The 22803-nt window shown below is 51.6% G+C and overlaps 1 protein-coding gene across 38 annotated transcripts in view; it reads right to left on the bottom strand.

Moving 5' to 3' along the window:
* Positions 1 to 22803, bottom strand: part of BCL11A (BCL11 transcription factor A) — a 148161-nt gene that overhangs the window by 51664 nt on the left and 73694 nt on the right. For 29 of the 38 annotated variants that reach the window (XM_065682423.1, XM_065682417.1, XM_065682421.1 and 26 more), the window contains one exon: positions 15899 to 16228. In XM_065682423.1, the coding sequence (XP_065538495.1) occupies positions 15899 to 16127 (229 nt within the window). In that variant the 5' untranslated portion in view covers positions 16128 to 16228. Of the gene's footprint in view, positions 1 to 15898; positions 16229 to 18351; positions 18727 to 20216; positions 20345 to 20501; positions 20657 to 21783; positions 22766 to 22803 lie in introns of those variants that run through there. The other 9 variants (XM_065682442.1, XM_065682438.1, XM_065682405.1 and 6 more) reach the window with 8 other exon arrangements.

Genomic DNA, 22803 nt, shown 5'->3' with positions numbered 1-22803 from the left:
GATGCTGTAGAGGTAAACACCTCGATCAGCAGATAACAGGGAATCCTGTGCAGGCATTACACAGGGGAGCTGTGCACGTGCATAGGCAGCTGCCTGGGAAAAGATACAGGGGTGCCAAGTCACTGGGAAGGTCCCAGTCAAACCATTGCAGGTCCCAGTCACAGCACTGAAGATCCCAATCAAACCACTGAAGATCCCAATCAAACCACTGAAGATCCCAACCAAACCATTGCAGGTCCCAGTCACAGCACTGAAGATCCCAATCAAACCATTGAAGATCCCAATCAAACCATTGAAGATCCCAATCAAACCACTGAAGGCTCCTTACAACCCAAACCATTCCATGATTCTGTGATACCAGTTATGGTTTGACACACAATGCAAGCGCAAGGGAAGAACCACCTTGAGGAAGGAGACTTCCAGACCCAGAGCCCTGGCACGCAACACATCCATATCCCACAGCCTCTTCCCAACCTTTGTGCTGTCCTCCCACAGAGCAGAGCTGCGCTGCACATCATCAGCTGCTGGTAAAAATGGGAAGGGGAGGAAACAAACACATGAGGAAACAGGAGAAGCCCCCTTAAAAACAAGGGCTCACGACCCGGATGCCCCACACAGAGCAAGGTGGCCAGGCGAAGGTTTCACCAGCAAAAGCCATCCCCTTTCCAGCAGGGATAACTACAAGACAGAGCCACATGCATCAAGCAAACCACCTAATTCCCTGCAAGGCATGATGCCTGGGGACCCATGGGAAGGCAGAGGATGGGCAGGCGACCTGTTCCTCCCTGCCCTCTGCGTCTCTGATCATGCCACCCTTTGCAGCAGGAAAAGCCCGTGTTTTCCCAACTGTGCCCTTTCTGTGCCTCTAGAAACCCACGTGGTGCCAGCAGGACGGAAAACAAGGAGCCGAGATCTTCCTTTGAGGAGTTTCTTGTTTGACCAGAGCGCACGTTATTCAAATCAGCTCGAGTGAAACGCAGTTAAGCTGCTGTTTGTTCCAGCACGATGAGACTGGCCTGTTAAAGAGCAAAGATGTCAGGATGTTACAGGCTCAGCCTCCTGCCAGGACTGGTAAGTAGCTGCACAACTGTCAGAAACAGCACAATCAGGAGCTGGATAAAACCCCAAAACAACCCTGGGTCCAGAGCGTGGCTGGGGCCACCAGCATCCACCGCAGCCCCTTTCCTACACCCCTGCCAAACCCACCTCCTGCAAAGCAAGTAATGTGAAGAATAAACCAGAATAACCCAGTCAAGAGCTCAGATTTGCCTTTATTCTCGCCACCCTGGTGTTACAAGAAAGCACCCTGATGCCACGCATTGTGATGGCTGTATAAAGGCTGAAGTGCAGCCACCTTCACCCCAAACACAGCTCAGCATTAGGGCACCCATCTGACTTTTGTCTCTAAAGTTACTTCAATAGGTAGGAGCCACCATGGGAAGGTGCTGTGGCTCCCAAGCTCGCGTTTGCCCTCCCTGCATTGCTCTGTACCCCCCGGATTTAACCCCTGCTAGCTCAGAACCCTCCTGCTCTCCCATCACACACTCTCAAGGGTTTAATTTGCCTCCCAGAACACCAACCAACCCCCCCCTCTCTTTTTTTCTGTCCTGGGCCCTCAGGTTACTGGCACGGCGACAACTCTTTTTTTCCCAACAGCGAGCCAGGAAAGATGATAGAACCTGCGTGCGTGGCCAAGGGACTGGTCTCAACTGGTTCGGAGGGAGAAAACGGAGCTGTGCCTTTCTCCCCGCCACAACCCCCTCCCCGTTTCTTGCCTTTAGCCAAAAGACCTGGGAGCATTTGATGTACAGTCAGCAGGTATTAAAAAGGAGAGGGAAATGATTGAAAAGGCTGGCGGGCTCCGGGGCTGTGACACTCTCATCAAACTCTGGACTTGAGCCAAGTTCATCTGTTAATGGAGAGCCACAGCCAGGGCCTCCCCCCATCATCACCCCCCCCCCCTCCCTTTCTCTCTGCTCCCTCCTCTACCTCTTCCTCCCTCCTAAAAAAAAACTAGACATCGATTATGTCTGTGCTTTTCCCTTTCTATTCAAGATAAACAAAGTGCTCCAAGTTCAGGGCACACCCTGGGACCCTTGACAAAGCAATCTATCATCCTGTCTGCTAAACCAGTCTGGCCACACCACCGCGGAGGAGACTAATGCTTCCAGTGTACAATTTTCTCTTTGTGCTGCTGCCCTATTACTGGTAACCTCTTTTCTTCCCTACCTTCCCAGGAGCAGATGTGCTTGACCACTTTGCCTAAGCCCCTCCTGGCAAAGGCATTTCATGCTGAAAGCAACCTCAAGGATTAAAAAAGAGCCGAGCCCCCGCCTGCCCCCTCCTCCTCCTCTCCCCGACTCCTGCCTCCATCCCCACGTCCACCAAAGAAATCCAGCACACAGAGCCTGGTTTTCCCTTCCCCACCGAAGACTTCGCCTTCTTCTTAAGGAGGGAGTTGGGGTTTAAATCACATCCACTAATTCATTCTGACTTGCAATTAAATGCAAATACACTTTTATAGCCAGCATGGAGTGTATTAATTTTAACAGCAAATGACAAAATAAGAATACAGTCCCTCCAATACCAATAATGAATCGCACTATAAATCATGTGAGTGGTCACATTCATTAAAGCTTGTGGAGCGCTTTGAGATCTGCGGGTGCCATGTGCCACCAGCATCACCTCACCCCAATCTCACTGCATCACCCAAGACCCCAGCGCGGGGGGCACGGCCTGGACACCCCAACGGCACAGGGAACACCCCGTGAGTGCTGGGGATCTAAATCCACTCCCTGTCCCTCCTCGCAGGGACACTGGCGCGTTCCTCAATGTGGGATTCGCAGCCCAGTATTGAGGTTGGGTCTCGCCATGGGACCAAGCCATTTAGGTCAAGGGAAAGGCCAGGCTGAGTGCTCTAAAAACCAGGGCATTACAGAAATGAACAAGGCACCACAAATCACCGTTTAAGGTGCACATCCTAATGCTCCGGGCTGCAGACAGCTCTTACCCCTTCTTACCCCGGGTCTACACAGCGCTCCATTTGCTCACTGCCAGCACTGAGATCCTCTCTGCACGCAGTTTATTAACCAACATGGGGGAAAGTGAGGTTTTTCTGGCTCCTTTGTTTTGTTAGGACAGCTGTGTGCCATTCCCACCCCCTCCCACCCATCCCCTCCTAAAGAAATAATTAAATCCAATTAGGACCAGAAAGTAATTTACATTTTGGTTCTGTGTGAGATAGCGGGGGGAGGGGGGAAAAAAAAAAAACCCACACCAAAATCCCATAAAAAACACATTGCAATGACATTTCCTTCCTTTGCTACTTATTTGTCTGCATTTGAAGACACTTTCCCTTCTCTAAAGGTCTGTAAACGCTGGGTTTATATCTCGGTGCGAGGACCCAAAGGGAAGAGGAGGAAGGTGGAAGAGAGCAAAGTTGCTCCCATTCCCCGCTCTGTGAACACGACAGTTGTGCTGGAGCAGCCCATCCTGCTCCTGCTTCTCCCCTCGCCGTGCCGGGGGCTCCTCCGCCGCGGTTTACTGATTTACAGAACCTTGGTATGTGAATGGCAAAAATTCCTTGGCATAAGTATATGTTTGCTGATCACATTTCAGATCATGTGTTGTTCATTATTATGACTTGCTCAGAAACAGTTTGCTACAGTTATGTGGGTTTGCCTTGGATATTTCCCCCCCCCCTCCTCTTTTTAGTACATTGGAAACAGCACCGGGAAAGGGGGGGGGGAGAAGGAATGAGAATGTTTTTGTGTCTATACCTCAAACGGGTATTTAAAAACATTACAGAAAGGAATACACAGTATTCCAGGGCTGAGAAAGGAAATGAGATTAACAAATCATTTCTTACAAGACCCAGTGTAACGTCGAATTGTGAAGCGGAATATTTTCCTCTGGATGCACATGGAATTTTGTGTGGATTCGGTATTTATACACTTCTGAACCGCCTAAAAATACACCCGGCCAAACCGATGCGTTGGGTTTAATCTGGTGCATTATTTAAGCAGCTCGAATAGAAAAGGCCTTTTTGCCAGGCGAGGCACCCGAGCGAGTACTATCTGTAGCACAGGGCAGCGAGTCCAGGACACATTTAGGTCTAAAAATACCACCCCTTGCTTTGTGCAGAGAACTTTCCCCCCCCCACCAACCCCAAGTCCACATTCTGGCAATTAGAAAAGCAAATACAGCATCACTCAAGAGAAAATAAACAAGGGTTTCAACCAACTCCAGTGCTTCCCTTTCACCTGTGTTGTAAAACTCCCATTAACTACAAGGAGTTTACTCCGCACTCCAGCCGTTCACCCTCACTCTTCGCTCATGGGATATGGCACAAGCGGGTTTTCCTTCCCTGTGCAGGTAACCCATGCGCCCTCCTCTCCACGCAGGGCACAAACCCACGAGCATTTACCTTTTTTTGGTCATTTTCATATAGTAGATTATCCATTAGATTTCATCATATCTTACTCAAGCAATTACATCAAGAAAATGATAGCGCGTGTGGAATCAATTATGCATGCACTTGGCCGGGGACCAAAGGCTATGAAGTCGGAGAGGGCAGAATCGTTCGACACACACAAATAAAAAGCCCCTGGATCTCGCAGATGGACCCCATCAGTTCATCTTACTGCCGAAAAAGTTCATGCACTTAATAATTTATTTGTGTTCTGGATACTGTTTCCCAGCTGAATATTAACAACTTTGAACTGAACCATGCTTTTAGCGTGGTATGGGTGGAAGTCATGGAAGGGCAGCAGTAGGTCTCCTCCGAGGTTAAAATTATACTTCTGTTCCTTCCAGAATGGCCATTTTTTTTCCCCTCTTCTGTTTATTTTCTTTCATTAAGCAGTCCCTTTAATCAAGGTATCCGTTTCACCCTCCCGATTCATCTCCTTACCCCGTGATAAACTCTCAAACCAAAGTTGAGCATCAATTACCAAAGACACACAAGTGAATGGATGGAGCGAAGGCAACAAGAGCCGCCGTGCCGCCGGCACGAGGGCCAGCCAACGGGGACCCAAGGACAACGCCAATCCATGCAGGAAGGGTGGCGGACGGCCTCCGGCAGTGGCCGGGCGCGGATGCCCAGGCAGGTTATGGGAGCCGGGCATGCTTCCAGCCAGGCTGCTCCCAGTTTCCCCTCCCAGCTCACAACAAGGGTTGGACAATTAACGCCTTGCCCGGGCAGGCAGGAGAGAAAGACCCTTCCTTGCGATGAGGCAACTGGAAGAGGAGCAGCGCCGACAACGCAACTTGCGCCTTTGAGCAGGGTGCTCCCTCCCCAAACACAAACACAACCACCACCACCACCAGCGGCTTTGCACACATGTGCGGCACAGGATCAGGCCTGGGACACGCGTCTTCAAGGCCGGCCGTGCAAAGAAAGGTCCAAGCATTGCTGTATCCTGCCCTGCCGTCACCTCTCCCTTCCGCCCAGGCAACCCTGGATCATGGAACTCTTTCCTAGCTTATACATATAGATTATTTATTTTAAAGGAATGTCTCCCCCAAATGGGAACAATTTCCTTCTACACTTCCAACCAAGTGTACTTAACATTAAAAGAGAACTGATAGAACATATTTAATTACTCAAGGTTAGACTCCTAATTCCTCAATTCACTAAAGGAAACTTGGCAAGAAGATGCATCATTTTGCTGCTTTCTACTGGAGCATCTGAGGGAGAAGAGCCACTGAGGCAGCTAATACACAAAACATGATCAAAAGTGATTAACAACAGCTTCATATGCAAATTGCATTAATGAAGGAGTGCAAAGTCATCATGTAAATTAAATATGTCAAATCTCTTGGTGAACTTTCAATCTTGAGAAGAAAAAACACCGCTTTAATTTTTTTACATCATCAATTTTCCAAGATGGAAAATCTAAGAATCTTGGTGCTATAAAACAATTTTCACCTTTTTTTTCTCCTTCAGCAGCCTGACAGGCTGGCCTGATGTGTGCCGAATGCACATGTTAATAGGCCAATCAAAAATGCAAAACAATTCGCAATTACTGCAAGGACCTAATGGTCATTAGAATTTACAACTAGGTAATGAACTAAAGTCTGCCCACACCATGCATATTCATAAAGCAATTTAGCCTTTGAAGATTAAAGAAGTGCTTAAAATTCAAATGAGCTTTAGCAAATTATCAGTAAGATTCATCCAAAAAGCAAAAGGGTTTTTCTTCCTGTGATTTCCTTATTTTTTTAATGCAAAATTGTTATATCTTCCAGACGGAGCTTCAACTAAACACAGGGCTCCGAGTCAAGCCAAAGGGGCTGGAGACAAACAGAGGCAGAAAACATTGTTATGGACTTTGTTCCGAAAACTAAGCCCTTAAGAGCCAAACCTATCTCTAAACATGGTAATTTATCAAAAGCAGCACAGACTTGCTCATAGGCAGTATTGTGTGCTGCTCTCCGAGAGCAGATTAACAAGATTCCAGCCACCCTCCAAAAAAGCCTTTTTCCCCTCAAGTCACATCTCCCGTGTAAACAGCAAATGTATTATAAAAACATTATTTCCATCCAAGTGCAGCAGCATTAATTTTGGGAGCCTCGGCGCATTTAAAGAGCAGGGATGAAAAGCTCTCCGCACCGGAGCGTGCCACCGAGAAAGTCGCTTTGCTCCCGGGGAGCGAAGCCGATGCCGGCAGAGAGGGAAGAGTTTGCTGGGGACCGCTGAGAGCCGGGAATGCTCAAACTTGGCTCCGCTTTCCCTATCCCAACGGCATCTCCTGCAGGGGAGGCGACCTCGGCATCGGGAAGAGGCTGGGGGGAAAGGCAGCACTTTGAATGCTCAGACGATTTCTGTTCCCACCTTTCCCAGCCTCATGGTTTATCTCACCTGCGTTCATGGCAAGTAAAACAGAGCATGCCCGGGGCCGTGCTACCGCTTCTTTAACGTTTATTACACAGCCAAGCATCTGTATCGACCGCGAGCCCCTCATTTTAACCCATTCCCCCCAACACCAGCATCACTTCCCAGGAGTTCGGGGAGGGCCGGTATGGGATGTGACAGCATAAACCACAACTCAGATCGCAACCAAAAGTTTAGGAGCCACCGCCGAGCTGCCGAAGGCCACGTCTCCCAAACCACCTCCAAGCCATCTCCCCCATTAGGAGACTGTTTTCTCCCCCTCCAACCGCTTCTTTTGCTGCTTCGGATGCTAACACCCCACACCACCAGGCTCGGAGCAGTCCTTAAGATAAAGCAATTAACTTATTTCCAGGCTCCAGCGAGCGATCGTGACAGCCTCCCCCCGGCAGAAAGTGGGAGCCGTGGTCCCTGACCCCCGGCCAACACAAAAGAGGCAGCCCCAGCACAATGCCTGCTGTCAGCAACTGAATTATTTTTATACAGGAATTTTTATCTCTGTGGTACAAACAAGTACGTGTCTGTGCTGACTTGTTAAGCAATCCACTTGTATGTAGAATAAGGTTTCTTTTCCCCCCGCTACCAGTCACACAGCTCCTAAGATCAGAAGAAATACGTACTCTTTGAAGCTCCTCAAATGTTTTAGTTAAAAGGACAGCAGTTGTTTTCAAAGATCCAAGAGTATCTTTATCAGGATTTAATTTTTCCTTATTGATTTTCTTTCTAACGTAACACAAATTTAACACAGGACAGTTTATAGTTTATTACAAAATAATACAGCCTCTAAATAATCTTTCGGGAGGTAATACTCTCTTTTCCCCCAGTGCATCCCGCTGTGCTTTACGTCCTCAAAGAGAACAAGGCTCTCCTGGCTCCCCAACTACCGCTTCCCTCTGCACAGCCACTGTTCCCTAAACATGAAAATCAGCATTGATAATAGAGAGAATCCAGGGAAAAAGCTGGAAAAGCCCCTGGCCACCCTCACGCAGGGAATGCTCCGTGCGCTCGCGATGCCCTGGCTCAAGCGCAACACATCCCCTTCACTCCACAAAGGATAAAACTCAGTGGCGAAAAGGCAACGAAGCCCAGATGATGCACGCACTGTCCGAAAACACCCAGCTGTGATGCTGTAGCAAAGTAACGCCGGGTGACAAATTAATTGCTGTGAATTTGAGGGGAGGGCGAAGGGAACATCTTTATTTCTGCACTTTATATTTGGCTGCCTGCTAAATCAATTAGGGAAAAAGCAATGAATGCAGAATTACAACTCCTCGCTTCCCAAGGAGCGAGGAACTGTCGTGCGTGTTTATTCTGAAGGGTAATGGTTGTAGTAATAGTAATAATAATGACAACAATAATAATAATATCCGCAACAATAACAGCACTGAAGGCAAGGCTCTTCTTCACGCCTTTGTTGTTCAGCTGTAATTCCATTGTTTATTTAGGCAGAGGTTTTTCTATCTGAAGCTAAGATCAAATCGTAGGTGCAACTGTTCAGCACTTACGCAAAGCAGAGGGAGGATGGAAGCACAAAGTCCTCGGGTTTGACTGACCGGAGCTTCCCAGGTCTCCCTCATTCCCATGTGGATGCAGACCTCAACGCCTACCTGGAAGGGCAGCGTTGAAGCAGGGCTTCTCCTCCCCAGCTATTTCACAGGGATAACAATCCTTATTTCCTTGATGGCAATGCTGAGATTGGGATTTTGCTCCTTACTCCAGTCTTGGTGTTTCAGCTATTCAACGCGAAACACAAAACATCTCGAGCTGAGCTCCGTACCCATCAAATAGGGGCAAGTAGTGGGGGGGTTTGGAACAGCAACCTCTCCAGGTTAGAAGTTCCAGCTGGATTCAGGCAAGAGGTCTCCGGGGGGAGCAGGGAGCAGGAACACTTTGGTGCTCTGTCTGCAAACCCCGAATTGAGCAGCCTTGTTTTTGGCAGCCGATTCGTTTCAAGTGTTTTGTCTCAGGAAATGTATGTATTTTCCTTTGTGCATTCTGTGGATTTACTACAACAGCTCCTGACAGCTGTTGATTCAGTTAAATGAGCACATTATTAAAAACCCTCCAACACAGCCACGCTGAGAAACAGACACCTTGGGATGAGGAGCGGAAGAGCGGAATACAGAAGAAGATGCAAATGGAATGGGAAGAGGATGCGCAGAGCATTGGTTGCGCCTGCAGACGGGGGGCAAAGGGGGCTCCAGCCCCTGTTTGTGGTGACCCCTGTTTTAGACCCAGATACTAAAACAGAGTAAAAAAGCAGAGCAAATGATCCCAAGTATAAAAAATAAACGTTTGCTTGGAAAATACTTGGAAAACGCTTGGAAAATACTTGGAAAAATCACATCCCCACCAGGCCGGCGCTAATGGGCTTCAAATAAATCTGCGCTATGCCCCATACTTTGTTTTGTTCCCTTACTTAGGAGCCAGTTTTGCAGAGGAAGAACACCTATCCGGGAGGAGGAGGGAAAGAAGTGGATGTTTTCATTTTGCTTCAGACCAAAGGCAAACAAGAACGCAAACTGGGGCATACTGAGTGGGTTTTTTCCAGCGCTGCCACTCACACGAGGCTATCGAAGTTTTATACAATTCCCCAGCCCCGCTGCATATTAAGCTGGCTGTGTACAGCTTCATTACAGCGTGGTGGCGAGGAAACATTAATATTCCTGTGTTGCATCTGACAGGACATTTACATGCGCCCATCTGAGCTCACACCTGAGAGCTGCTCCAAGGTACAGTAGCTGTGCTCCGATTGTAAAGGCAAATGAAGAACACAAATTCCCTGCTGGGATCGGGGCTGACCTCACCACACCCCGCACCGCAAACCTTTCCCTTGCCAACCCGAGGCAATGCCACCTCCGAATGAAGAATGAGCCGGGGAGCAGCCACCGAGTTAGCAGCCCTCGTGGAAGATGCTCCCCTGCAATCGCTTAGAGATGCAGAGCGAATGCAGCTGGCCGATAAAGGTTGGGAAACAAACTCGCTGAACCCCGCGCAGGATGCGTCGCATACTAAACCTGATTAGGAGGAGGGGGACGATGTTTATGGGCTTCAAAATGGGTTTGGCGTTAACACAGGAGGGGTTGAATAATGGCAGCGCTCGACCTGAACCATCCACCGGGGTCTGCAGTCGCTGGTCCAGCTCCTGCAAGCGTTGACACACGCCAAGTGCTGTTCAGTCCATGTCCAGTGGGACAAAGCACAGGATGGGGCCCTAAAGAGCAAAGCATTTCATGGAAATGATACGGAAAACGGCTCATCCCAACCGCTCGGGCGGTTTGTGGGGACATTAATGTGCCTGTTGTGTTTAAAGGTATGTAATAAATCACAGCACTCAACGTACCGGGATCAATCATCGTGAGCCCAAACCTGCTCTGCCCGATGTGACCATGAGGCAGGCTGGAGCTACTGCATTTGTACAGAGTAAGGTAAAATATGTTCATTATCCCAGGGAGGGAAAAAACAACCAACCAATTGTTAATTTCAGGCCCATGCTACCAGTAGGAATACATATATATAGGTCTTAATGTACTAAAATATACGATCTCGGTGTATTTTATGAACTTGTGCAATATCCCGAGGCTGACACATAAAATAGAGCCCTCCTGGATGGAAGCTGCATTCAGGCTGAGAAGACAAACCCCCCTCAACTCACAACACCCTCCTAGCAGCATCACGACCCAACCAGAACCCCAACAAGCAGAAAGGTAACGAGAGATCCCCAGGGATAGCTTAAAAAAGAAACCCCAAAAAGCCCAGCGGCAACGCGCCAGGCCACGTCCAGCCTGATGCTAAATGCCTTTTATTGCACAAAGCTGGTCCTATTGCATGCAAAAACGGAGGAAAGCTTGAAGGGAATTTTGTCCCCAAAACTGCCCATAATGAGGATGCGTGCAGGCAAACAACTGGAGGCTGAACTCCCATTGCCCGACGCTGCCTCACAAGCCTCTTTATTATTTGGATGCAATAAGAAAGAGCTCGTGGGCTGAGGGCTGCATATACAAGACAGGGTGATGCTAATAGGCCTCCTCCTCTTTAAAAGAGGCATTACCAGATGATGGGAATGTTTAGGGAAGACTTTACTTCTCCCACCGGGCTAATTAGAAGGTGCTTAATTTACTCCCTGCCTCAGTTTCCATCACCCAGCCTTGGCTGTGGGGACTTGCTGCACAGAGCCTTATGTCTCTTTGCAAAGCTTTCAGCACGTGATGCTAACGTGCCCCTTTGGAGACCGATACGAAGCTTAACGCGTGCCGGGACAACCACAAGCATTTTGGATGCAGCGATGCTTCTGCCCATGGTGAGCTCCACAATTAAAACATCCCGTGCAATAGGAGAAAGAATGCAAAGCAGATTGCTCATCCCCTCAACCAGAAGATCTGATTTGGAGGAAACAAAGTAAAGCAGGAATATTCAAGGCACTGCAATGCTTGGATGCTCCCTGAGAGCAGAGGAAAACTTTTCTACCCTGGTTCTATGCTTTTAGTGAACTCGTATTTGTGTTTCCAATAAGGAGGCATTTTTACACTGACTGGCTGCAGCAGCAGGGAATAGGAGAGCTAACACAATCTCTACCTCGTACAGAGGATGGTACTGGTGTCACGTGCTTGCTCCTCCAAAAAACGCTATTTATAAAAGGCAAAGAGACTCCACTGGCTTCTCCCTGTGTCCCCACACGAGCAGCATCGGAGCAACTTTGGGATCCCCGACATCTCTCCCACTTTTCCCCTCCCCGAGAAGTGAATTTCACCGCGGCGCAGGCCACCGCCTTTAATTAAGCTTTCAAAAGTCTTCTGACAATGCCAACAATTGCAAGACACTTCGAGAGCTCAATCATGCAATCATCGTGACACTTCTATTTACAATTTGTCTTAGAAAGAGCCGCTCTGACATTGTACTGCGACAAAACAGCCGAGCTGCCGGTTCACAACCTCTCCCTGCCTTATTTACAAATACACGGGGCTCCCAATCTCAGCACCCACACTGCTCCTCCTGCCCGCGAGTGCTTTACCCAGCCTGTGCTCTCTGTCCCTTTGTATGGGGAAAGCAGGCAGGATTTGACTCCACAATATTGCCATATTCCTCTTTTCCCCCTCCTCAAGCTTTCACCTTATTGTCCAGACGCAGCACTAACTCTTCAATAGACACCAACAATTTGTTGTCTCCGCAACAAAACCGAATGATAAGGAATCGCAGTTTACAGCCACCAGAATCCTAACGGCAACTGCTAACAGCCCAAGACAAATTCAGCTCAGAGACATTACCGCCTGAGAACCGCAATAATCGAACCAATGCCCAAAATCCAGTGCAAAATCACATCCGCCCTGCCCCGGCTACCGCAGGCAGAGGGTGTTCTGACGCTGTTTTCCCACGTATTCTATTCGAATGCCACAAGCAGCTGGGAGAATAAAGGATTCAAGCAGTAAAAATGACCTCCTCCTCCTCCCCTCTTTGTACAGTAAATACGGCATCCGCGGATGCACGCTCGGCGTTACGAAGGGGAATACGCAGCAGCGCTCCGAAGTGTTCCTCCAACTGCATCCAAGAAGCGTTTCAGCTCCTTCCTCGCCCAAAACAAACCCCCCCCCCCACAACGTTTCATTAATTCCCTCGGATTTCTGCATTCAACAGACTGCTAAAACCTGCCACCGGGCACACGATAAATAATTCTCCAGCCCTTTCAATGAGTGAGCAGCAATTTTACACGCGCTGATCTCCACATACTTCACTTCATATTTCCCCCTCCTGTAAAATACGAGAGCGGGTAACTCAAGCCCTGCCGCTGCACTCCCTGCAAATCACGGGCTGCCGGTATCTGGTGGTGAGGCTTTGACATACATATTGATGAAAGCTGCCTCGTTGGACCCACACCACATCTCCTATTAATTTCCAGTTCAATTTATGACATTTCAGCTCTCGCGCTGGATCAGCATCACTCAAGGTTTTACAGCGACGCAGGCTGACACCCACATGGAAGAGGCAGGGACGCGCTCCTGCGCCGATGATCTCCCTGCTACTGCACAGGTTGCACACACACACACACACACATGGAAGCTCCCCGGCTCATCCCAGTCTCTGGAAAACTGTGGGGATAACGAGCAGCCCATCGCTGGTTTAAACAGACAGCGTTTCTGCCTCCTTCCTTGCCTTTAGGTGAGCTGATCCTTAAGCACTGCTTGCATTTAATGGTGTTTCAGCGAGACACACCAACTTACTGACTACACAGCTGTACCACAGCACCTCTGTGTCCAGGGCTAACCCACAGCACCTCTTTCAGCCTAACAACTGATTCGGGGGTGTTTTTACAATGCATATTTTCAGGTCTCTTACGAGAAAGAATCAGTTCCCTCAAGTCCTGTGTATTTTCCTGTAGGAAGCCTCTGTCCTTTATGGTTTTTAATTACTCGTATCTATCTTTTTGCACTTTGCATTCTTGCACAGAAATCAGATATAAAAGACCGAAGCTGGAAGCGCCTGAGGTTCACTGCAGGGGCCCTCCAGAAACCTGAACTCCACAGCTCAAATCCCAGACCCTCACTGGGAGTATCACCGCCAGACCCCCCAGCTCCCAGCTACAGGCAATGGGTCACTCCAGCTATCACCGTGCTTCTCAGTGAGCTCAACTCATCCAAGTGAAAAGGGAGATGAAAACATGAAGGAGAGGGATAGTGCAATCCCACATAACTCCTGGTGTTCCTTCCCACTGCATGTCCCACCACCGGGAACAACCAGGGGACCTCAGTGCCCATCAGCTCGATGCCAAGAGGGGTGATGCTAAAGGCCTGCGCTCTTGGACATCCCATCCATGGGCACATTGGGCACCACCACATAGAAAACTGAGGGTGGGAGATGCCTGGACAACACAGCTCCATCTCCGCTCACAACAGCACTCGTGGTTTGCACCGCGGACCTTCCTGCACATCACCTGCAGAGCAAAGCCCATCGCCACGTGCAGGAGTGAGCAGGATGAGGCCGCTGCGCACCTCTCCATACCCACTGCTCACCGAACCGTTAAAGTCCGTTAAAACCACAGCCTCTTCCGAACTAACAGCACCACGACATCAAACCCTTCTCCCTTCACACCACCGAAGGGTGATATGGCCAAGCCTCATGTGCCAAGCACCACCAGAGCAACAGAGCTCCCCATCCCTGCGGCCGAGGGACCGCTCCGGGCCCAGGGGAGGAGAGCGTGCTTCATTCCTGCTTGACAGACACTGTGTTTTGTCTGCTCAGCGGAGCGGCGCCGTGCGTAAATACAGCGTTACATCACGCTGCTGCTCCTCCATATTTGGTGATTTAGGATGGCTCCAGAGCTCGGAAGACTACAAATCCCTTCCGCTAGGACCCCGCTTCATTAATCATGCCCTGCGCCTCGGCTCTCGCTTTCCGTCGGATCTGGCTGGGATGGGCAATAGGAGGGATTCTTGGGGTGGTTTTTTTAAGTCTCATTCAAAATGCGGCTCAGCAGTAGCTGAGCTTCTGGTTCCTCTTAAACAAGTACTCAAAGCAGTACCCATCACCCTGCAGAACTAGCATATACTCATTCGCATGACGTATGCGTGTGCGCGCACATGGCTTTGCATATATACATGTGCATATACACGCGTGCATATTCGCTGCCACCACAAAGCCTCCAGAGCTGCATCGCTCCCTCCCCAGCACGATTTGATGCCCAGTTCGGAGGCCAGAGAGGCCGCAGGAGCATCGCACTGAAACCTCCCCTCGCCTACTGCCCAATTATGGTTTAACTCTGTGGCCAAAGCAAGCCCAAGACAAGCTCCAGCCCATCGTGTGATGATGATGTACCGTGCCTCTGACAACCCTCAGCGGTCCTGTGGGCTCCCCAAAGGCAGGGACCGGCAGCGCCACATCCCAGCCCTCACTGGGAAGGGGAGTTTGGGACTGGATGGGGTGTTTGCTGGCGTGCATACGCCGCGGTCTCGCCTCTTTCACCCGGTAGCAGCGGCGCGGTCTGAAGTGATTTGCAACGCTCGCTGCGAACGGGCAGGACTGTTGTTTACTAGCAGGGTTCTCAAAGCAGAGCGTGTCCTGTTACACTGCCAGGGCTCTGGGGTTTTCTTTCACGTGGAACACTCTGGGTTTTCCTAACCTCCCATGTGAAAATACCTGCGCGGCGCAACGGCTCTCGGGTTTAAAGGAAAGGACTCAAAATCACGCTAAGAAATGGGATTATTTCCCCTTTTTTTTTTTTTGTTGTTATTTTTTAAATCACATTTCGCACCGTTCTGTTGCCCGAACCAGAGCGGTGCCTCGGACACCCGTACGGCTGACATGTGGTTGTGTAAACCGCAAACAAAATCAAGATACATCTGTCAAAACCACATCAGAGGCAAGGGAGAGCACGGCGAAGCATTTATCATCGGGCTGAGGAGGCAGGCTGCAGAGAGCAGCCTTTCCTGTCAAACCAACCTTTTGAAATATCCAACATGCCCTTAAACTTTCCGAATAAGCACGTCTGTGCGCTTCAGCAACTGCCCTCTCTACTCTGGCCTGGCCAGTCGAAAATGGCATCTTAAAGTCAAGGTCGGTGGTGTCACTTTGCCATGGGGCTGTGTTTAATTACAGTCCATACGCTGCTGACAGCCAATATGGAACCAAAGGCTGGCTGATGCTCGGTTAACTCTTTCAACCCCTGCCTTTGCCAAAGGCTCGGAAGCTCCTCGCTGGATGGCACAGCCGGCTCCGAAACCTCCTCCCCGGCAGGCGAGGCACCGGGAGACAGTGACTACAATACAGGCACATCACGAGAGCAGCCTCAAACAATGCCACTCGAACCACCGGCTGGCACGGCACGTGCCTGTTGCTCCTGCCTCTGCGCAGGCACTAGGGAATACCGGCTCCCCACTAACCCAAAGGCAGGGTGTATTGAACACGTCGAGCAGAACAGAGAGACAGACACCGGCAGTTTTACAACTGCGAACAACGCTTACGTTGGCAACTGAAACGGAAACGAACTCGCAAACGCTTCTCCTTGCTTTAATTTACCTGCTATATGTTCCTGTTTAGGGCAAATTCCTCTAGATGACGTTGATAAACAATCGTCATCCTCTGGCGTAACCTGGATGCCAACCTCCACGGGATTGGATGCTTTTTTCAGCTCACTTGGTGAGGGTGAAGGTGGCTTATCCACAGCCTTCTCTAAGCAGAGACTGCCATTGCATTGTTTCCGTTTGTGCTCAATAAAAACAAGAATGTCCCCCAACGGAAAGTTCATCTGACACTGGCCACAAGTGAGGAGGTCGTGGTCCCCTTCCGGAGCTCCCAATGTGCCATGTTCAGGTTCGTCATCAGTGAGAATGGCTTCAAGAGGTTCGGCTGCAGTTTGAGAAACAAAAGGAGAATCATTAGAGCTCTCGAGGGAAAAAGGCACCGAGCCCCTTCCTTCTCCTGGCATACTGCACCCTGCTCACCACCTCCATCCCCCAGCTAAACCCATGCAGCACAGCTCTCAGCACGGCAGCGGGGAGGTGGATTCAGAGGGTACAGGGAAGGGGGTTTGCAGCTGTAGCAGGCACAACTCGGGGAGCCAGCACTGCCTCTGCCTCTGCACGAGGACAGATCTGGCTCGATCGAACGATTCGGTGCTCAGATTAAACGAAGAGGCTGCAGGAATACACCGCAAAACTCTTGCGGTGCTACGAGGAGGCACGACCACGGCGCTTGATTGCTGGGTGTATTATGCATGTATACGGATTCCATGCTCAAAGCACTGCACGCGCTCTCACGGGTGCGTGTTTTCCACCAGCCTAGACCCACTTTGTAAAACCCAGCAGCCTGACCTACGCGGGTGCAGACAAAAGGTGCTCTAACGTACAGATACCACACGTCCCCAACGCAGGCCGTGCAAGCAGCACGTGTGTTGGTGTGTGTAAGAGAAAGGAGAGGGAGAGCCACGCGCCGGCACCAACACACGGGGAACACGCAGCCCTCGTAACGCACGTGCCTACGTTATACGTAGGTATTGGTGCCGCCATCCCTCCAACAGCCCCTCTGCAGCTTCCAAATGTAAGATCCCAAAAGCCAGGAGTTATTTACTGGGGGGGGGGGGTTAGGGAAGGGATGAGACAAATAAATACGGAATAGGTGGATGGCAGAAACCAGAGTGATCAACAGCAACTGCAGCAGAAGCGCCTGCGGGGCAGGGGGAGGCACCTCGCACTCTTCATCTGCTCCCCAAATGAATACCAAATTCACCACCCAGTCCACCTAAAGCTATTGTGCAGGTGGGATATTTTTTAGTGCTTCAGAAAGCCATTTGTGGTTTTTTGCCTTTTTTCCATGCTGAAATAAAGGAATGGTTAAATCCTCTCAGCACCGGTGGCCCTCAGCATCTAAAAATGAGTGTGGCCAAGCGCCTGCCTCGTTTCCTCGCAGCAGCGTGAAGGCCCTTCTCTAAACTCGAAATACCTCTGCCTAAGGTTGTCAAAGTTGACAGCTTTCCTGAATGAGCTCCAAAAAGCTTCGTTAGGAAGCTGTTTGTGCTCACCGGATCGGCAGCGGATGCTCTAACGAGGCAGACACGGCTCTTTTCTGCTGGGTTATTCATTTTGGGGGGTTAAGTTTGCAGAGAAACACCTTGGAAATCAGAGCGCAGCCTCTATCCCTATTGCTTTCCATGAGGGAAAAAAATCCCAGGTACCAAGAGCGTGTTGGTGTTGCTCTCTCTGTGCAATACAACACGTTAACAGCAGCGAGCAGAGGGAGAGGGGACTACAAATCCAACCCACCTCAAAACAGTGCCAGGTAACAGCGAGTGAGCCGGAATACACCTCCTAAACAGTTAATGAGCCTGACCTTCTTTAGCTGGCTGCCAATCTCCCATTTAATGAACTTAAAGCCACAGAGAATCAAAAAATAGATTTTAATTTGACTGCGCGATATTGGAACTGATTTTGATAAAGTGCAAAAAATCCACTGAACTCAGGTTAAATTTATTCCAACCCTTCCTCGGCTCAATATTGAGGAGGAAGATCTGGAGTAGCTCCCAGTTGTGCCGTGTAAAATAATACTGAAAGAGCACGCTACCTCGCCGTACCTCAGCCCCAAGTAGGACACGGGGATCCGAGCCCATCATTCCTCGCCTCTGGTACTACTTCTAATTTAACGTAAGGTCAACCACAGGAATATGAAGGTTACACTCGTATTAATAAAAACAATGTCTCCATCGCCGGGGTTTTCTTCTCTAAACTCAGCAGAGCGACAAGGGGAAGAGGCACACGGTTCGGGAAGCCGGGAGAGGAGCAGGGTGTTCCTTGCGGGATCGCCGGGCACGGCGTTTTCCCTCCTTGCGTTCGGAGCGAGGGAGGGAAAACGATTGCAAAGGACTCAATTCCAGCCGTGGCTCGCTGCACGCCGGCAGACAAAAGGTATTTTGCGCTAGGCAACTTCCAGCTCCACCAACTCTCCGCAGCACAAGGAATAACCCGGATTCCCCTTACCACTGGCTTAGCGAGGAGCTCTGCATAATCATGACTCAATTATAATGTTTTCCTGCGGCCTGATTTCTTCCTGACGCTGTCAGTATTATTTAGCAGGGGAAGGTAACCCGCTGCTTCGACACCAGGCAGTTAAAAGTAAGAGCTAAAACCGAAACAGGACTTTGCTTAAAAGTCTGCACCGACGGCGGGGCTGATTTACAATCAGAACCAGGAAACGGAGCGGTAATTCCGAGGTTGCTGATTACACCTCCACATTTCACCTAATTAATTTTATAGGAGGCAAAGTTCTTGGAAATAACAAGACGATCAAATGTACAGATATAAAAGCTGTAACCTCGACGTTTTCTCTGCTCTTAACGTAAATTATTGCTAATTAACAAGAATTATATATACTAATGTCTGGGAAAAAGACGGCTGGCACCGTGCTAAACACTTGGCTCCTGATGCAAACCCACCCCCCCCCCCAAAAAAAATGATGTTTTAATTATTATTGCTACTTTTATAACAAAATATAACATTTGGAACGCCGGGATACAATTCACCTGGTCTCAACACGGAGTCTGTTTGAATTCCGGGGCGATCGCAATTGCCTGCCTGGGTCCCTAATCATCCGTCCCTATTTTTCATGCAAAATGCCCTTTTTTTTTTTCCCCACCAACGTGTCTTTTCAGCTTCTTCTTCCTCAGACACTAAAACAACCGTTTCTCTGGCAAAAGCGGGATGGATTTGGGAATGTCGGGAGAAAGGAGGTGCAAGGGGGGATGGAGTAAAGGGAGGGGGGATACCACGGTACCATGCGGGGAAATGCCCCGGCAGCGCGGATGCGCTGCCGGGGCATTTCCCCGCATGGTACAGTGGGAAGGATGGAGAAGAAGCTGTTTAATCCCAAGTTTGTGTCCTGGCATCACGCTATCCAAGGAAAAACAGCGACTTGGGGGTACAATAGGAACCCCCAACACGCTACGGAGCGGGGATGAAGACCCGAAGCGGAGGACCACAAGCATCACCGGAGCAAGCAAACTCCGCGTAAAATTAAGAACAAAGAAGAAGAAGAAGAAGGGGGGAATAGAAAGAGGGGAAGAAGAAGAAGGAGGGGAGGGGAAGGGGGGTGTTTGCCGGCCGGGAGGCAACGGAGGAACCGGCCGGGTTCAAGTTCGCGAGGCTGCCCGGTTGTTTGATCTCGCTGTGCCTCCTAGCGACAGAAACGGGCACGCAGGCGGCTCCGGTACCGCATCCCCCCGGCTCTCCGCTCCCTCAGCCCGGCCTCCCCTTCCCTTCCCTCCACACCCCCCCTACCTCCATATCCCGGCCCACATCCCCCCCCCCCCCTTTTCCCTTTTCCCTATCCCCGGAGCGCTTCTCGCCGCCCCCCCCCATCCCCATCCCCGCCGCCGCTCTCACCCCACACGTGCGGTAACTCCGCGGGTGTCTCGGCGGAAGAGAACCGCGGAGATCCCGCATGTTCCCGATGCGGGTCGGAGCCCAGGTCCCCCCCATTGCCCTCATCCCCCTTGTGATCCCCTTTTCACACCCCCCCCTTCCCCGCCGGTTGCGGGATAAAGACACCCCCAACCCACCCACCCCCCCCCACGCCCCCCCCCCGACCCCACTTTGGGATGGGGGGGATCGCACCCCCAAAACCGTGCCGGGGGTGATGAAACCGCAACGCAGCGCTGGGCCATGCAAAAGGAATCAAAACCCGGAGAAGTGGCGGGGAAAGAAGGAGAAAACAACGGGGGGGCGAAGGAATGAGCCCGCCGATCCCCCCCCCCCCCGCGTGTGGGGAAACCTCGGGGCAAGGGGTCGGTGTGGCCCCGGCTGTAAACGGCTGGGTAGGAAGCGGGGACACACACACACGGACACACCGCAAAGTTTATGGGGTGTTTTCCGTCGCGAAGAGAAGCGAGAGCCGGGCAGCGCCGGCAGGAAGAAATCACCCTGGGTTTTTCTGCCATCCCTGGGAGGGAACAAAACCCGCCGGGAGTAATGGGGGAAAAGAGACAAGAAAGAGGAAAACACAAGGTGGGGGGGGGGGAAGCAGCGAGAAGCATGCAGCGATTCCCGCTCCCCCCCCCCCCCCCCCAGGCTCATCCCGAGGAAAAGGGGAATTCTCCTTTCCTCCTTTCCTTCCCACCCCCCTCGCCCCAAACCTTTCCAGCTCGAGTTGCCTTTTGTTGTGCAAAGAGCGCTCCCGCTTATCTCGCATCTCGCCCTGGTGTGTGTGGCGGCGGCGGGAGGAAGGCAGGGAGGGAAAGGAGGGAGGGAGCGGAGCCGCAAGAGTTTTTTGTGTTGCGAACGGTGCGGACGGAGCTCGGGGTTTGGAGGGGGGGGGGGATTTCCCCCCCCCCCCCCCCTCCCGGAGAGAGCGGGTTCGGGTCGGGGGTTGAACGGCGGCGGCGAGGAAGGGCGGTTGGTTGGGGTTGAGGGGATGAGGATGAGGATGAGTGCGTGTGCGCTGAGCCCGGGCTCGCTCTCGCCTGTGTTTGTTGGCAGGAGGCTCCCCGCACACGCGGTGCTTGTAAACATTCAGACACGAGATTTTTCCCAATCAAAATCCACTTCCACTTCTTTTTTTTTTTTTTTTTCTTCCTTTTTTTTTTTTTTTTTTTTTTTTTCTCTTCTTTTTGAAAATCTTCCAAAAAATAGTAAGCGAAGAAGCGGGAGAACGCGAAGCGAGGGCGAGCAGGGAATCCCTCCATCCCTCTTCCCGGCGCCGCACGGCTCCCGGCTCCTCGGCTCTCCGGTGCTTCTCCCCCCCCCCCCCCCCCCTCGCCTCCCTCCTCCTCCAACCCCAACCCGAACCGGGGCGAGGTCGGGGCGCGGAGCCCCGCACGGACGGGCAGCGCGGAGACAAAAGGGGGAGAACGGCGCGACCCGGCTGCGCTCGGCTGCGGCTCGGAGGGTGCTGCGGGGCGGGCGAGGGGACGGGGGGGAGCGGCGCGGGGCTCCGGCCGCCGGACTTTCTGCCACCGCCGCTCCGCTGCCGGCCGGCCGCGGTGTCCGCCGCTCCCGCTGGGATTCGTTCCCACTTTGGAGCGGTGCTGCCCCGCTCGCAGCGTTACCGGTGCCGGGGCGAGAGCCGCCCGCTCCTGCCGCCAAAGAGCGGGAGGAGAGCGGAGCGGAGCGGGAGGGAAGGAGGGAGGGAAGGAGTGCGCGCCGGCGGGCGAGGGGCACGGAGCGGAGAGGGAGGAAAAGTGATCAAGGTGCTTAAATGAGAGACGGAGAAATTAAGCGGAATGCCGCGAACCCCGCGCCGCGCTGAGTTCATTGCGAACCCGAGCCGCTCACTCGCTCCCACTTTTTCTTTTTTCCCCCCCCTTTTCTTTTTCCTCCCGTTTTCCTCCCGCTCTCGAATTAAAAGAAATAAAAAAAAAAAATTAAATTAAAGCCATGAAATGCAAATGAAATCAAATTGCTCTCCGCGTTACTTACGTGAAAATTCCCGTTTGCTTAAGTGCTGGGGTTTGCCTTGCTTGCGGCGCGACATGGTGGGTTGGTGGCTTCGGTGGCTTGTGAGTCGCTCGGTTCACATCGGGAGAGACGGGTTAGAGAGGAAGGAGACTCCAGAGAAAATATCTTCATCAATGTCTTTTGACATCCAAAATAAATTAGAAATAATACAAAGATGGCGCAGGGAAGATGAATTGTGGGATAGCAGTCATGGCTTTTTTTTTTTTTTTCTTTTTTTTTTTTTTTTTTGTGCAAGGAAAAAGGAAAAAAAAAAAAAAAAAAAGAGGAGAGAGAGAGGGAGAGAGAGGGAGAGAAGGAGAGAGAGAGATGAAAAAAATGGCAAAAGCCCCCCTGAGCTGCAAGTTCAAGTGCGGACGTGACGTCCCTGCGAACTTGAACGTCAGGAGCCTGGATGGACAGAGACATACAAAACATGGGCAGGGCAAGCCGGGGAGAGGGGAGGAGGGAAGGCGAAGGCAACACCAATGGACACTCATCAGGGGCTGGACATGAAAAAGAGAGCAGGACAAGCCAATGGACAGTGATCGCAGGGGGGAGAGGGGAGGGGGCGCAAAGGGGGGGGGGGGGGGTTGGGGTTTGCACCGGCCGCCCGGCGCACGCTGCCGACAGGGGCCGGGGGGGCGGCGGCGGCCGGAGCCGCGAGTGGCCGCGGAGGAGCGGGAGAGGGGCGAGGGAAGCGGGGGGGCTGGACACGCACACGCGGGGAAAGAGGGGAGGAAAAGGGAGAGGGAGCGCGCACACACACACAGACACACACAGACACACACACACCCCCCTCGTCCCCGCTGGAAAAGCCTCGGTGAAGCCGGAGCCGGAGGGCTGCGGGGCAAGGCTGGCCTCGGGATGCGCCGAGCCGGCGGGAGAGCTGGGGGGAGCCAGGTAGGACCGGAGACCACCCAAAAAGCAAGGGGGGCCCCATCCGGCTCCCGGCTTCCCCGCTCCCTCCTTTACCCCCCCCCCCCCACCTTCCCCGCCCGGCGG

The sequence above is a fragment of the Lathamus discolor genome, chromosome 5 (genome assembly GCF_037157495.1).
Source record: "Lathamus discolor isolate bLatDis1 chromosome 5, bLatDis1.hap1, whole genome shotgun sequence".
In the NCBI taxonomy this organism is placed as follows: Eukaryota; Metazoa; Chordata; class Aves; order Psittaciformes; family Psittacidae; genus Lathamus; species Lathamus discolor.
This window is presented reverse-complemented; position numbering and strand designations above follow the sequence as displayed.